The following is a 16,758-nucleotide window of genomic DNA, read 5'->3' as shown; positions in this document are numbered from 1 at the left end:
TTGAACAACTAACGTGACTCAATCTCACATTTGTTGTATTAGATTCTACAAAGTGATCCTTGGTCATTCTTAAAAAGTAAACCAAAACACTATTTTTGTTAAGCATTTGTTAATAGTTAACAATTTCATAATCACTGCTATCATGAAATCTGATAAAACGCAATTTCGCCTCGTCAGTATGATGGACAACCTGGAGATCCTACATCAAAGAAAACACTCAGTAGATAATGACATTGGTTTGGGGCCTGCCAAGGACCCTCCAATACTTAAATTAGCTTAAACTCTTTAGAAATTTGTAATCTGTAGAGTAATTTGTGTGTGTTTTTAATATGAATCATTTACCCGTCTCTCTTGGCTCTATATAGCCTTTGTGTGAGTAAATGCTTAATCTGTTGGCCTTTTTAACATTGTACCATAGCTGGAGGATTTATGGCTCAATAATGGTCACTTAATCCTAGCACTTTAATGTTTGTAACGGCTATTGAAATGCACATCATTGGACGACAGTAACGGCTCTGTGCTCATTTATCATTTGGTTATTGAATGCTGTTTGGAATTAATTCGCTTACACTCGTCCATACTTTTACTCATCATTAACTTGGATGGTTTGCAATATGGACGAGCATTTTATCGCTATCCATTAGTTATGGTTGAGCTAGAGGGTTAAATAGGTCATTTAATAGTCATTTAATTTCCCCATTTAATGTCCTGTAACGGCTGTGAATTGGTCAGCTTGTGGTAGTTGTAACAACTGTGAGCTGGTAGCTGGAAAGGCTATACGTCTGTTATACTTGTGCCATTTAAGTGAGGAATTTATATCTGAGCATTAATTTGTGCTTATAATCGTCCTTAGTAATGACAGTCGTCCTTAGTAATGATGATCACTTTTAGAAAAACCTCTCGTTGGTTTTTAACCATGCAAATTTAATCATATGACTTACTCTCAGTTTGAGAATGATCGTCATTATGATTGTGCTCGTTAGTTTTTAACCATGCGAATTTAATATATAACTTACTCTCGCTCTAAGAATTTGATCATCATTATGAATGTGTTCGTTGGTTTTTTAACCATGCAAATTTAATCATATGACTTACTCTCGCTTTGAGAATTTGATCTTCATGATGATTGTGTTTGTTGATTTTGAACCATGTGAATTTAATCATACGACTTAGTCTTGCTTTCAGAATTTGATCGTCATTATAATTGTACTTGTCCAAATTGAACTCTACGTGGCGATTTTACTCTTATTGAGATTTTTATTGTCTACTTGGTTTTACTCATTGGACTTTCAATGACTGGCTTTCTTCTTGAATTTTTTTTTTCTGTTGTATGGTAAATAATACTTTTGGATCTTTCAAGAGAACGACATTTATTCATGTGGGAAAAAAATGCCACATTATTCATTCCTATTTAGAAAACAGTTTGATGAAAGAAAATTAAATACGTCATCTAACTAGCGATAATACCTCTTGAAGTGCTCTACATTCCATGGACAATGTAACTATTTGCCGTTGAGTGATTTGAGGTAACAAGTTCCACTTCTGGAATATTTGACGATCTTGTCTGGGCTTGTGTATTTTCGTTGTCATTCTTTCGACTGGGGGAACAGTCCTTCTTCTCCTTCTTTTATGTTGGAGCTCGCCCATTGCTTCCATCTTTCGCTTGCCATCTATTCCATTTGCCGTTAATGCATCCTCTCTATTTAGGTACTTTTGGGCTTTGAACAGGAGGTCTGTCATTGTAGTTGGCAGGGTCTTTCCTAAAGAGAAGACAAGGCCAGGATTGTTCAACCCTGCTTAAAAGGTCGTCATTATCAACTGATTGTTTGCCTTGTCAATTTCTAACACTACTTTGTTGAAGCGTTTTTGTCACGCCCCAAACCCAAAAGGGTCCAAAGTGTGAGAGAAGAACCATTAAGAGTGAGAACGTAGGAGATTTTTTTTTTCCTCGACACATGATAAGAATAAATAACCATACTAAAATCTCCATATTACAAGTCAAAACTCTATAACGCATTTATAAACAATAACTTAAATCATGTTCCTCGAAATAATACATGAATATATTTCAAAGCTCCAAATGGATAACACAAAACCACAATCCCTTCTAGAATACATAACCTCAACATTGAAGTTAGGCGTACAATGCCTAAGGCTAACAAAACTCAAGTATCCAACCTCCAATAGAATTAATTATGATCTCGTTAAACTTTGCAAAATTGAATCATCAACCATTTATGGCTCAAGTCTCCCAATTAAACACCGCACTCCAACCACCACCAATAAATTAAGCTCCATGATTGACGTGTAGCTAATTTATCTGTAAAACTGTTGGAGATTGGGATGAGCTAAAGCCCAGTAAGTAGCATAAATAATGGGGGTAGGGGAAATGCAAGTCTCATGATAATGGACATTTTACAAAACATGTTATACTTTGGAAATTTCAATGAAAATCCAGCAAATCCATTTCCATTGATAAAATGACAAGAATGATATAAACGATGTAGCACCAAGTTTTCTCAAAATATTTTAACATGAAACTACATACTATTTACTGTGAGCTATCAAAACACCATTCCAAAACCTAAAATTCCAACCCAAGGCCACGTGACAATGCCGTCACAAAGACGAAACTCATCGCTGGCACATAGCCAAAACTAATTTGCCGTCACAAAGACGGAACTCAATGCTGTCACAAAGACGGAACTAATATGTCGTCACAAAGACGGAACTCATATGTCGTCACAAAGACAGGTGCTAAGATACCAATGTCACACAGACTATAGTATCTAGCAAGGTAATCACCAGGTAATCACACGTCACAGTACAAGGGTAAAACATAAAGAGCTCACAGATTACATGAATTCAAAACACAGTTCATTTCCAAGTAGTTTCACAAACCCTTTTAATACCCAACAATATTCACAAGCTTCTTAAAGCCTTCAAACTCATTTCTTGACAAAAATATTTTGTATGAACTCTCCCGATTATCAAAGCATCTTTAAATTTTACGAATAATGCAATAAATCCATAAAATCTATTCTCAGAATTTAATAAAAGATGCTTTTCTTTCCCATGCCAAATATTCATGCATTTCCCCATATGTAATATTAAACATGATGCACTTTTCATAAATAGTCATATACATTAAGTTTACAACACAATAGTTTTTAGAAAGATATAATTCCACAAATAATTTTCCAAAATGTGTTTAACCCAAAAACAATGTTTATGCAACATGGTTATTTTCCAAAATCCCATTGAAAGCTACTTACCTCGGGAGGCCAACCAATTTTACCTCAATCGAGCACCGCCACCTAAGCAAGCAATCCAATTACTAGGTCCATCATTGAGAATCTTGAAACCTATAAACACAATGATCAAGCCTATCAATTACAAGGCCTATCCCAAAGTACCTTCATACTTGTCTCCATAAATCGAAAATGGTCCCCCAAAATCAAATCGAGGGCCTAAAGCCTAACTTGACTATCCCAAGGCACCTATTCCCAAGGGACATCAAACAAGCATACAAGTGATCCAAAGGACCATAACACAACCAAAGCATTTTAATACACTTTTGCAAGAGATTAAACCAAACCATTATTAAAGTTTACTAAGTAAAACACATGTAGAAGAAAATGTAAGAATTTACAAGCCAACCCACACAACAAAGGTTTCAAGTAAATTCCACAAAATCCCAACATACTCGTCATACTTTCAAATTCACTACACAGCAGGTCAGCCCTTTTGTAAAAACCGTTTGGTACATGAAAAGTTATCCGATCAACTTGAAATTAAATAGGGACAAGCTCTTATATGTGTAGCATGTACCATCAAAAATTCGGCACAAACTAATTTTTCTATAATTTATAAAAATTCACGTAGTGCGGCTTACTCAAATCTGTCAGGGATAGCTTACTCAAGTGTTATCAAACACTTGGCACGCGACAAGCAAAATGCCCACATTCACATATGTCAAAGTCACTCAAATGCAAAGGAAACACACTTTAAAATCAACTCACATCAACATATGCAACAAGAAGACCCATATAGTTGATCTAGCAAACCAACCCTCAAATACCCATTAGAAAACTAATCAACCAAAACCTTTTATCAAAGTAAAAACTCTCAAATGATATGAAATTTTTGGATTTTAACAAACCATTGCTACCCAAATCATCTTAACCCTCTAATCTTCCATTATTCACCAAAACCCATTAAGTATTCACCATAATAATCATGAAATAGCAAAACCCAAAGGATTTCATAGAAGAAATTGAGATAAAAGCTTAGATTTTTACCTTGGGTTTAATCCACTTCAAAATCTCATGGAGTTTTAGCTACTAGGAAAACCAATGGAGACATAATCCTCCCTAACAAGGAGGTCTCAACTAGAGAGAAAGAAAAAAAATGATGAAGGAGATATGGGAGCTTGGAGGTTTGGTCATCATTGGGGAAGAACTAAGAAGAAGAGTGAATATGAGAAGAGAGGGGGAGGGAGGGAGGGAGGGAGGGAGAAGCGGCTGAAGAAAAATAGGGGGGGGGGTTTACCGTATGGGTTATTATAGACCACTCATCACAAAAATATCTTGGGAAGAATTTATCATTTCACCCTTAAATTTCTTCTCTTCCTTAATCCTCACCTAGCCCATCATCACAAATCACTTAAATGCCCCCTCAAGCTTTTAATATTAAAAAGACCTCTACAAAATAATTAACAACCTTCTTGAAAAACATAAAATTCACTTGAGATATTATTAACATTGTGAAATTGCTTTAAAAAGTTTGGGGTGTTACAGTTTTACATACTCTCTTAAGGTTTCCCCTTCTTGTTACTTCACAGTTAGCATGTATAAGGTGGGCCTCTTATGGCGTTGGCCCCCAATGAAATGGCAAACAAAAGAGTCACTCAACTATTCAAAGTTTGTGATAGATGCCAGTGCAGCTTACTAAACCACGCCCTTGCTGCTCCTTTGAGGGTTGCTAGGAATGATCTGCAAATTACCTTGTCTGGAGTCTGCTGGAGGTTTAATGTTGTCTTGAATGCCCCTATATGATCTAGGGGATCTTTAGTGCCATTGTAAACCTCCAACTACAGGAGGCGAAATTTGGGAGGCAAAGGGTACTCCAAAACGCTGGCAGTGAAGGGTGAGTCTGTCCTCTTGATCTTACCATCAAGATTTATCGCTGTCTTTCCCTTCATGGCATTCTTGACTTTGTCTAACTCCTTCCTCATCTTTTTTATCATCTGATCGTTGCCATGAGTCAACTGTGCGGTGTGCTTAGAAATTTTTCTTCTACTATTTCCTAGACTATGGGCTTCGTCGTCATTGTCATTGCAAGTACGCCATGATTATGACATATTTGTGCCCTTTGGACACACTCTCTGCTTCAAGTCTTCATTTTGTCTCTTCAATTCTTGCACATTGGCTGTTATTGCTTGGATTTGTTAAGCCATCACCACTGGGTCCAATAGCGTAGTTGTGATTAAGTCCATTGGTTCTAAGGAACTTAGTCAGTATGGAATTCAACGGCTTATTGATTAATTGCCTGTCTTCCCACAGAAGGCATCAACTTGATAAAACACGATTTTGCCTCGTTAGTATGTTCCTCGTCAGTACGATGGACGACCTAGAGATCCTGTATCAAAGAAGACATTCAGCAGATAATGATACCGGTTTAGGGCTTGTCAAGGACCCTCCGATAATTAAATTAGCTTAAACTCTTTAGAAATCTGTAATCTGTAGAGTAATTTGTGTGTGTGTTCAATATGAATCATTTACCTATCTCTCATGGCTTTATATGGCCTTTGTGTAAGTAAATGCTTAATCTGTTGGCCTCTCTAATGTTGTACCACAGCTGGAGGATTTATGGCTCAATAATGGCCACTTAATCCCAGCTCTTTAACATTTGTAACGACCATTTAAATGCACATCATTGGATGGCAATAACGGCTCCGTGCTCATTTATCATTTGGTCATTGAATGTTATCTGGAATTAATGTGCTTACGCTCGTCCATACTTTTACTCATCATTAAATTGGACGGTTTGTAATATGGATGAGCATTTTGTCGCTATCCATCAATTATGTTTGAGCTGGGGGGGTTAAATGGCTCACTTAATAGCCATTTAACTTCCCCATTCAATGTCTTGTAACGGCTGTGTAATGGTTAGCTTGAGGTAGTTATAACAGCTGTGAGTTGGTGGTTGGTAAGGCTGTACGCCCATTATACTTGTGACATTTAAGTGAGGAATTTATATTTGAGTATTAATGTGTCATAAAGGGAAGAGCAAACAACCAATTCAAGCATCATTAATTTGATTCATCCCTAAGCACATCATTGTTTTCGTCACAAAGTACAAACAAAGCTCATTCCTTCGACATGGCAATTAAGGGGATCTCACGGAATCATTCAAGGTTTGCCTCTATCAACCAACCTATAATTGCCTTTTAATCAAGCACCCTTACAGTTTCTGGTGGGTAGGGGAGACCAATTACAAATCAACTCATTTCTAGGCTCCATGAGAGACTTTTATCAATTGAGTGCTTGGGATATCACCCTTGATGAGTCAAAAAAATAACATGGGATTGTCATTCCATATTAATGACGATCTAAATGAGCGTTACACATTTATTACGCGCATTGATGATAAATACAGACATTCATAATCCATTAAGATTGAAAACAACTATAAAAGAGAGGAAGAACAAAATTAAAAGGTACACAAAAATACTCAGCCAAAGATCCACTCTAAGTCATTTTTCTCTCTAAACAATTTTCTCCTTTTCTGACTTAAGCATTGAAGTGTTTTTGGCAAACACCACATCGGTGTATTACACTTCTTTCCTAGGCTTACTTGCAGGTTTGCACTAGAAACATGACCAACCATAGGATCGTCCATCCAATGAGACTAGGTCCTTAACTTGGTAATTTTTTGCATCATCAGTTTGGCGCCGTCTGTGGGAATACTAGTCATTCAAACCATCTTCCCTAAGTGACAAAAGAGAACCTCATAGCATGAGATGGATGCCAAACAAGCCGCCTAACAAATTCAAGCCCTGACAGCTAGCTTGGAAGAAGTGACTCACCAGAATGAAGAACTAAGGAGAGCCGTTGAATCCCAGAATGAGGAACGACAGTGGACTATGGAGAATCAAAATGAAGAAGAGTGTCAGAGGATTGAAGGAAACCATAATGAGGAAGGATCGGATAGCCAAGCCAATGGGAGGACAAGAATGTTAGAAGAAAACTCGTCCAGAATGGAAAGTGAGCTTCATAATATGAGGAGGGAGATGGACGAGCTCAGAAATGTAGTAAAATACAGAGTAGAAAACTTAGACGGAATGATCCGAAGGATGGATTTACCATTCACCATAGAAGTATTAAACCGTCCACTCCCTTTGAAGTTTTGCCTTCCCCAGCTGGAGTACTTTGATGACTCAAAAGATCCCTTAGATCACATTAAGTCGTTCAAAACTTTGATACTTTTGCAGATGAACCCAGATGAAGTAATGTGCAGGGCCTTCCCAACAACGCTAAAAGGCACAACTAGGGTGTGGTTTGGCAAGCTACTCTCAGGCAACGTTGCAAAGTTCAACCAGCTAAGAAAACATTTTGTTTGTCATTTCATTGGAGGACAATGACACAAGAAGCCAACTGCACATCTTCTTAGTATACGACAGGCAGAAGGAGAATCGTTGAGGCAATATGTGATGCGTTTCAATAAAGAAGTGCTGCAGGTGGATGAAGCGAAAGATCAAGTCATCTTGATGACCTTCCAAGTAGGATTGCTACTAGGGAATCTCTTCTTCTCAATCACTAAGAGTCTGTCGAAAACAGTGGCAGAACAACTTCACAAGGCCCAGAAGTATATGTATGTGGTGGATGTTGTGACTACTAAAGGTGTGACCAAAAGGAAATGAGACAAAGGAACTAGTCACAACCCTGATAGGAAGAAGGAGACACTGGGCACTGGACATGCGTTGGACAAAAAGAAGAACCTCTTAGATCAAAGGCCTAAGTTTACTAGCTTCATTCCCCTAGTGATGCCTATCAAGCAAATATTGATGCAGATAAAGGATGAACCTTCTCTGCAATGGCCTAGGCCTATTTACGCTTTAGCAGAAGTAAAAGACAAAAGTAAGTATTGCAGATTCCACCAGGACCACGGCTATCGCATTGACGAATGCAGGCATTTGATGGACCAAGTAGAAACATTAATCTGTCAGGAAAAATTACAGAAGTTTGTATGAAGAACGGAGTCGTATAGAAGACAACATAGGGACAAGAAGGAAAGGGAGCCGAGACGGGGGGCAATAAAGCCCCCATAGGAGAAATAAGAATGATCTCAGGAGGATTGGTAGTGGGAGGATCCTCCAAATCACTGAAGAGGGCGTATGCAAGAGAAGTGAACAGGGTACACTCGCGGTTCCCCCCCTTCAAAAATTCATAGATGCAGTGATCCAGACGTCATCTTTTCCAAGAAGGACGCTTGTGGTGTTAGGCAGCCTTATGACGACTCGCTGGTTATAATGCTTAAGATGGAAGAATTCAACATGCGTTAGGTACTGGTAGACAATGGAAGCTCAGCAGATACCATCTATCTGCCAGCCTTTCAACAAATGAAGCTGAACAAAGAAAGGCTTCGACCATTCACTTCCCCATTGATAAGTTTCACCGACCAGGGATAGAGTTATTCTTGAAGGCGTTGTTAAGCTAACCATAATTGCAGGCACTTATCTAGCACAAATCACACGTGTATGATAGATAAACCTAAGCCAGTCCTCGAATTTTCAAAAGTGCCACAAGAAATTAAGGTCGTCCTTTCAGCCTCAGAGAAGACGAAGATAAGAAACTTCCTAAGAGATAACCAGGACGTTTTTGCTTGGAAGCACGATGATATGCTAGGAATCGACAGAAGAGTCATCCAACATTGTCTCAATGTTAATCCAGAGTGTAGACCAATGCAGCAGAGACAAAGAATATTTACGCCTGAACGTAATAAGGTAGTAGCAAAAGAGGTTAAGAAACTCCTGGAGGTAGGCTTCATAAGGGAAGTGTTCTACCCTAAGTGGCTAGCCAACGTAGTGATGGTAAAGAAGAATAACGGCAAGTGGAGGATGTGTGTCGACTTCATAGATCTCAACAAGGCATGCCTGAAGGATGGCTTCCCCTTACCCCGGATCGACCAATTGATAGATTCAACTATCGGACATAAGCTCTTAAGCTTCATGGATGCCTTCTCCGGCTACAATCAGATCATGACAGACGAGGAAGATCAAGAGAAGACCGTATTCATCACTAGCCAAGGGTTATACTATTACAACGTGATGCATTTCGAACTGAAAAGTGCTAAGGCCACATAGTAGAGGTTGGTGAACCACATGTTCTCTCATCAAATAGGAAGAAATGTGAAAGTATATGTAGATGATATGTTGGTGAAGAGCAATGATGAAGCAGACCACCTGGATGACTTGAGGGAAAACTTTGGCACACTATGTAATTATGAGATGAAACTGAACCCAACAAAATGTGTTTTTACTGTCTCATTAGGGAAATTCTTGGGATTCATGGTATCTCAACGGGGCATAGAGGCTAATCCAAACAAGATAAAGGCAATAATGAAGATAAAGTCCTCAAAGACAGTGAAGGAAGTACATAGCTTAACAAGATAGGTTGTAGCATTAAACAGATTCATCTCTCGAGTGATAAACAAGTGTCTGCCCTTCTTCAAAGTCTTGAAGAAGACCTTTCAGTGGAATAACAAATGTGAAGAAGCCTTGACAAAGCTAAAAGAATACTTAACACAACTGCCATTGTTAAACCCATTAGTAACAGGGAAGAAGTTGCACCTCTATTTGGCAGTATTCAATACAACAATAAGCTCGACATTGATTAGGGAAGAGGAGGATGTGCAGAGGCCGATGTACTATACCAACCAAGCATTTTAGGGAGCTGAAGCGAATTACCCAAGGCTAGAGAAGATTGCCTTTACTCTAGTAGTCACCTTCAGAAAACTACGCCACCACTTTCAGGCACATCCTATCGTCATCATGACAGACCAATCAATAAGAAAGACGATGAACAAGATAGATGCAGTAAGGCACCTCATTCAATGGGCTATAAAGCTTGGCCAGTTCAACATAAAATATTAGCCTCGGGCAGCAATCAAAGCTCAGGTGCTCGCTGATTTCATTATAGAATTCACTTATCCCCAAGAAGAAGAAGAAGAAGAGCCCTAAAAGAAGACATGGACGGTCCAGACAGATGGATGCGCCACTAAAAAAGCTAAAGGAGCAGGTGTGGTCCTCATATCACTAGGAGAAATCCAGAAGTACGCAGTCAAATTGCAATTTCCAGCAACCAACAATGAAGCCAAATATGAAGCACTTCTAATAGGATTGAGTCTTGTAAGAGTACTTAAAGTCAAGACCATCATCATCCAAGCCGACTCTCAACTTGTAGTTGGCTAGGTAAAAGGAGATTATGAAGCGAAGGAAGAAAGAATGCAGAAGTATCTGTAGATTGTTAAAGAACTCCTATAGTATTTCGACAGTGTCGAATTCTAGCAAATCCCTCGTGCAAAGAATGTTGAAATTGATTTTTTAGCATGACTAGCCTCGTCAAACGAACATGGCATATCTATTGATTTATGCATGGAAACAAGGGGACAACCCAACATAGAGGGCGAACAGGTGATGAAGATATAGGAACAAGACAAATGGATGACTCCCATTGTCCATTACTTGAAAGAAGGACAACTCTCAGAAGACAGGAATAAAGCATGGAAGGTATAGATCAGAGCTGCTCACTTCATTGTTATTGACAATTCCTTATACAAATAAGGACACTCCCTTCCTTATCTTCATTGTTTTAACAAGGAAGAGGCCAACTATGTACTTTGAGAGATACATAAAGGAATATATGGTAACCACGTAGGGGCAAGGTTTCTTGCAGGAAAAGCACTCAGATCAAGTTACTATGGGCCAACATTACAGAAGGATTCATATGACCTCATCAAAACCTATGATCAGTGCCATGCTTTGTGAATGTCTAAACACAACCAGGTGAGCTAGTGACGCTGATGACTGCTCCATGGCCTTTCGCTCGGGATTGACATAATGGGACCACTCCATATAGAAAGGAAGCAGTACAAGTTCCTTATCATCACAATCGATTAGTTCACGAAATGGGTGGAAGCTGAGCCAGCAACGATGATCACAAAAGCCAAGATCACCAGCTTTGTATGGAAGAACAAAATCTGTAGGTTCGAGATTCCTAACATAATCATATCGGACAATGGGAGGCAGTTTGACAATCTCAAGTTTCGAAAATTTTGCCAAGACTTAGGCATCAAGAACCACTACTCTTCTCCAAGGCACCCTCAGGCTAATGGTCAAATCGAAGTGACGAACAAAAGCCTACTTAAAATTATCAAAACTTGGCTTGAGGGGGCAAAGGGTGCTTAACCAGAAGAGTTGCCTAGCGTTTTATAGGTGTATAGGATGACCACAAGAATGCCAATAGAAAAAACACCATTTAAGCTGAGGTTTGGAATTGAAGCCGTTATATAGATGGAAGTAAGGATGACGAATATCCAGATCAAGGCGTACGAAGAGCAAAGGAACCACCAAGAACTCAACAATAATTTGGACCTGATTGACAAGGTGAGAGACGAAGCTGTGAAGCAAATAGAAAATTACAAGGGAGCAATGGCTAGGTACTGCAACAAGAAGGTGAAGGTGAGAAGATTTAACATAAGTGATCTCGTCCTTAGAAAAGTCTCCCAGGCAACAAAGGACTCGTCCCAAGGGAAGTTAGGTCTAGCATGGGAAGGACCTTACCAAGTCATTCGCCACTCTAGAGAAGAATCATACTACCTGAAGACCTTGGACGGCCAAGAACTACCTCTTCCATGGAACATAGAACATTGGAAGAGATACTATCAGTAAGAATCCCCTAGTATTTCAAAATGCTTACTTTTATTTAGATGTATTTCCTCTTTTTATTATTGTTTGTCTTACATACACGAAAGAATATTTTGTCTCTCCATCAATAAAACATGGGTAGAAGTACTATTCAAGAATTATGCGTGGTTGATTTTTTATGGCCAAATCGCCATTGATACATGACTTAGAAAAAGTGTTAATATGTATTAACAAATACCATTCATGAATGAGAAAAGTTATTAATACATAACAAAATTGTCATTCATACATGATTTAATAAAGTTTTTAATACATAACAACATCATCATCTATACATGACTTAATAAAAGTTATTAATACATAACAACATCGTCATTTATACATGACTTTATAAAAGTAATAAATACATAACAACAACGTCATTTATACATGACTTAATAAAAGTCATTAAGACATAACAATATTGTCGTTTATACATAACTTAATAAAATTTATTAATATGTGACAATATTGTCATTGATACATGACCTAGAAAAAGTTGTTCACACGTAACAAAATCGTCATTTACATATGACTTGAAAAAAAGTTATTAATACATAATAACATCGTCTTAAAAAGAGGTTATTTAAGCATAACCACACCGTCATATGACTTAGAAAAAGTTGGAGTTGTTAACAAATAACTCAAATCACCACTTAGGCATGGCTTAATCAACATGCAACAATATCATCATAAAAGCAGTTGCAAAACAAATTCAAGGAGAAAAATATTCATAATTTATATGCTCGAAATAGACAAGCACAAGAGATTTTTCAAAAGAAGAAAGAAAGTAGACGTGCTCAAAACAGCGTGAGCCCCAAAAATAACAATTTTTTTATCTTACAAAAAAAAAAAAAAAAATCTAAGGTAAAACAAAAGATGACAGATCAACATCGACAGCTTCGTCAATAGTAGCAGCTTCTCCACCTTCTCCAACCACTTTTGTGGATTGACGATCAGCCAACACCTCATTCTTTACAGCCTTCATATCAAGCTTAGAGAAGTCCAACTTTGGGTGATGTTTCACCAAATACTTACGAAAAAGGTCGAAACCTTCCACGTAATAGTCACAAAGCTTATTCAAATACTCGTCTAAAGCTTTGAATTTCACCACCGCCTCCAAGCCAACCTTCTCGACCTTCGAGAGAGCCTCGTCAATCTGTTTATCCTTCAACTTTGAAAAATCTTTCTCAATGTCGATGCTCATCTCCAAGGTCTTTAGGTTTTCCTTGTCCTTCTTGGCCTCGTCAGTAAGGGAAGAGATCTAACCCTTAAATGACTCGTTCTTAGCAGAAAGAGATTCCACCTTGGATTTGGCCTTGACATACTTCTCCTTATAATCCAAGTACTTCCTAAAAATGTACAAGGATTCACATAACACCTGCAGAAAAAAAAAAAAAAAAAAGAAAAGAAAAGAAAAGAAAAAGGAGGCATGAGAGAATAGATCACAACGAAGAGCAAAACCTTCATTCACAATTTGTACCTGTATAACCTTATGCACATGGGATGACATCAGCTCATGAGACGACCTCACCCCCAAAGGAGAAAGATCGTCAACAGATATAGCCTCGTCGGCTTTCAGCACTACAACTCCTGCATCGTCCCAAAAAGAACCTAGAAGGGCTTTGTCCTTGCCCTTAGGCTTGGAACCACCATCAGTAGAAGCAATTAGCTTCAGACGAGAAGTAGGCGAGGCTGGACATTGGGGAACAAATTTGGCAATGGGAGAAGTCAATATAGGATCGTCCTTAGGAGTCTCCATGTCATTGTGATGTTTTCTTGTCAAAAGGCCACCTGTCAAACCTCATTTGGCCTTCTTCTCTTAGACCTTGGCCAATTTAGCTTTATTGAATCTAATTGTCATCCCTATAAAAAAAGGAAAAAGAAAAGAAAAGAGGGACTAAGCAACAAGTACATTGAGTCTACCTATAACGATAATGCAACGAACTTACTCTTCTTAACTATCTCAACGTTCCTTCAAACATGCTTAGAAGGCTCTGGTCCAAGTAAATGCAAAAAAAGAGATTGAGGAGAGATGAGTTCGTCAAAGTCCCTGATCGTCTCAAGATATTCTCTAACCCTTTTGACACGGCTGTGATACCTCTTCTTCAGACGAGGACGAGTAGAAGCTGCAGAAAAAGTACCCTCGTCAGTACCATGGCCGGTTGGAAAACCTTATGCATGCAAGGAAAACAAACAGAAAGATGCACTAGACACAGGATTTCCTTAGCTATAAAGCAACCGAGGAGCATTATCTAAGTCCTCACCTAGGGTGAACTCCCAACCTTCACCAGAGACAAAGAAAAAAAATGGTTTTCCAATTCCAGAGAGACGATGAGGAGTGAAGAACCAATCTCGAACTCCTACCATAGGGTTTAAACTCCCAATAACCCGAATCCTTGGATTTTCTCAGACAATAGAAGTGCAAAAATTCGTCTATCCTAATGTTGTCTTCATCATTAGTAGACATCCATATCACCATACAGCAAATTGTTATTCTCCATGAGTTTAGCACTAACTAGGCCGGAGCAAGTTGCAAAAGGAAGAAAAGCTCTCTAATAAAAGGATGGATGAGAAAATGCAATCCACTGATGAAGTTAGCCTTATAAAAGCACAATTCATCAGCATAAGAGTGACAAGCTCTATCATTACCATCAGGGATCCTAATCTTTACAGAAGAAGGAAGTTGGAACCTATCCCTTATCCTCTTCTCGTCCTTCTCTTTAAGAGAATAACAGATACCTCAAGCCTTATTAAAGGGTAGAAGGAGAAGTGACTTCAAGGGCCCCATGTTCCTCAGACGAAGACAAACCCATTTCAAGCTCACTAGACCTAACCTCCTCACTCGACATTTTCAAAGTTTGAGCAACCCTTATTGAATGATGAATCAAGGGAAAAAGAAAGAGCAAGATGAACCTATAAGAACAGTCTTGCCCTACGAAGGACCTAACCCTAGGACATTTCCTACGTACAAACTCAAGCTAACCACACAGACGAGCAAAGCAGAAAGAAATAGACAGGAAATCCAACCAAACTAAGGAATAATCTACCATAAGTACACAAAAACAAAGAATGGATCTCAAAGAGACTTACCAAAAACCAAGCAAGTTGATGAAGAAATACTCAGAAAAGGAAGAAGTGCTCCAAGTAAATGAAACGCAACGAAAAGAAAAGGTGAAGTGAAATTGGAAAGAAAAGAAACGGAGGGAAAAAATGCAAAACAAATAAGAGATCATGCGTAGGAAAATCGAGACAAACTGACACAAGGGAGACATCATGACCGTACACGTGTCACACGATAAACAAGACATCAAATCGCAATAAATGCACCGAACATGGAACACAAAGCGGCGAGCGTTTATGTTCTTATCTCGTCTCAAAGACGATGATGCGAGCAGAGAGACAGCTGATGAGTCAAAAAATAACATGGGATTGTCATTCCATGTTAATGACGACCCAATCGAGCGTTACACATTTATTACACCCATTGATAATAAAACGTAATAGACAGAGCAACGGTAACAAATGAGTTGTGCGCTTCAGAGCTCTCATTGATAACATAGTAGTTATTGAGCATAAATACATATATTCATTATCCATTAAAATAGGAAACAACTATAAACGAGAGGAACAACAGAATTAAAGGATACACACAAATACTCAGCCAAAAATCCACTCTAACTCATTTTTCTCTCTAAACAATTTTCTACTTTTCTGACTTAAGTATCGAAGTGTTTTTGGCAAACATCACACCAGTGTATTACACTTCTTTCCCAAGCTTTCTTGCTAGTTTGCACTGGAGACATGACCAACCACAGGATCGTCCACCCAATGAGACGAGGTCCTTAACTTGGTGATTTTTTGCATCATCAACCCTAATCCTAGAAGAATATTTCTCTTAAACACACCCAACTTCATACTAATTTTTTAAGCACTGCCATCCCACCCACCTTCCCCCCCCCCCCAAGATTTGTCTTATTCTTTGTTTTTATTCTCTATGAAGTAAACCAATAGTTATGGAATTTCATGTTATTGGGATCAGATGTGAAGTTTGCTTATCTTCTTCTTCTCAATGGTATTTGGTGTAATGGTTGTCAATGGTTCTAGAAAGATATGATTTGCAAGAACATGTTTACACTAAATACTAATATTTGCTACTTTCAATTCTTTTGCAGGATAGCCTAAGAATCCTCAAACAGTAGCTTACTTGCAGTTACTAGAACTTCCTTATCTTCAAAGAGGTAATCAATCATTTTCTGTACATGTAGTGGGAAATGAACCAACCCCTTTTGCCCACTAGTCTATTCCTCTGCAGTATAGTCTAGTAAACTCGTAGTACTATTTATAGCCCGAGGGGGGAGGGGGGGGGGGGGGTGTGACTTGTAGTACTGTATCAATGTGTATTTACTCTTTCAACTTGATGGAGATCAAGTCAGTGAATTTACCAGGAGTTTTGAAATCTTTTTTTCTCAAGTATCACCGAGTAAAAAATGTAGGTGCAGGGGCCTTCTATCTTTTCGCTTTTCTCATTTTTTTCTAAATAGCCTGACTGTCTAAGCCGCATATGATTAGAACTATTCATTTAGACTTTTATAACTCCTAGGCCCATGGTACAAGAATTTCTACGTTACTTTTGATGCTGTCTCTTTCTGTTTTTGGTTCTGGTCTTCCTTTCAACACTATTTGCAACCATGTTTTTTGTGCATAATATGTTCAAAGGTTTTTCATGTTAGATCTAGCGCCTTCTACACTAGTCTCCTGGAGATTTTTTTTTTTTTGGGTGGGGGGGG

At 38.5% G+C, this 16,758-nt stretch overlaps 1 protein-coding gene and 1 long non-coding RNA gene across 3 annotated transcripts; both read right to left on the bottom strand.

The window, feature by feature from the left end:
• Positions 1–1,988: 1,988 nt before the first annotated feature.
• On the bottom strand, positions 1,989–4,464 carry LOC136071091 (uncharacterized). Its single transcript, XR_010632397.1, has 3 exons — positions 4,302–4,464; positions 3,276–3,365; positions 1,989–2,328 (listed from the first exon to the last, which is right to left on the bottom strand). It is a non-coding gene; the product is annotated as an uncharacterized LOC136071091 (long non-coding RNA).
• An 8,218-nt stretch (positions 4,465–12,682) lies between these two features.
• Positions 12,683–15,915, bottom strand: LOC136060988 (uncharacterized). Of its 2 annotated transcripts, XM_024046292.2 has the most exons (3): positions 13,921–15,915; positions 13,452–13,834; positions 12,683–13,349 (listed from the first exon to the last, which is right to left on the bottom strand). In XM_024046292.2, exons 2-3 carry the CDS (start codon positions 13,728–13,730, stop codon positions 13,233–13,235), a joined length of 396 nt encoding a protein of 131 aa, XP_023902060.1. In that variant the 5' UTR covers positions 13,731–13,834; positions 13,921–15,915; the 3' UTR covers positions 12,683–13,232. The 2 variants fall into 2 exon arrangements, with proteins under 2 accessions (XP_023902060.1, XP_065638025.1); XM_065781953.1 differs by having other exon boundaries at positions 13,452–15,915.
• Positions 15,916–16,758: the final 843 nt, after the last annotated feature.

Source organism: Quercus suber, unplaced genomic scaffold, assembly GCF_002906115.3.
Source record: "Quercus suber isolate HL8 unplaced genomic scaffold, Cork oak 2.0 scaffold_285, whole genome shotgun sequence".
NCBI classification, from domain to species: Eukaryota; Viridiplantae; Streptophyta; class Magnoliopsida; order Fagales; family Fagaceae; genus Quercus; species Quercus suber.
The sequence above is the reverse complement of the archived record's forward strand: the minus strand, read 5'-3'. Positions and strand labels throughout refer to the sequence as shown.

Coding starts and splice junctions, on each gene's coding strand:
- LOC136060988 (XM_065781953.1), bottom strand. CDS start 13,730: ATGGAGACTCCTAAGGACGATCCTATATTGACTTCTCCCATTGCCAAA. Junction 13,350..13,451: donor ATGTGCATAAGGTTATACAG/GTACAAATTGTG, acceptor TTTTTTCTGCAG/GTGTTATGTGAATCCTTGTA.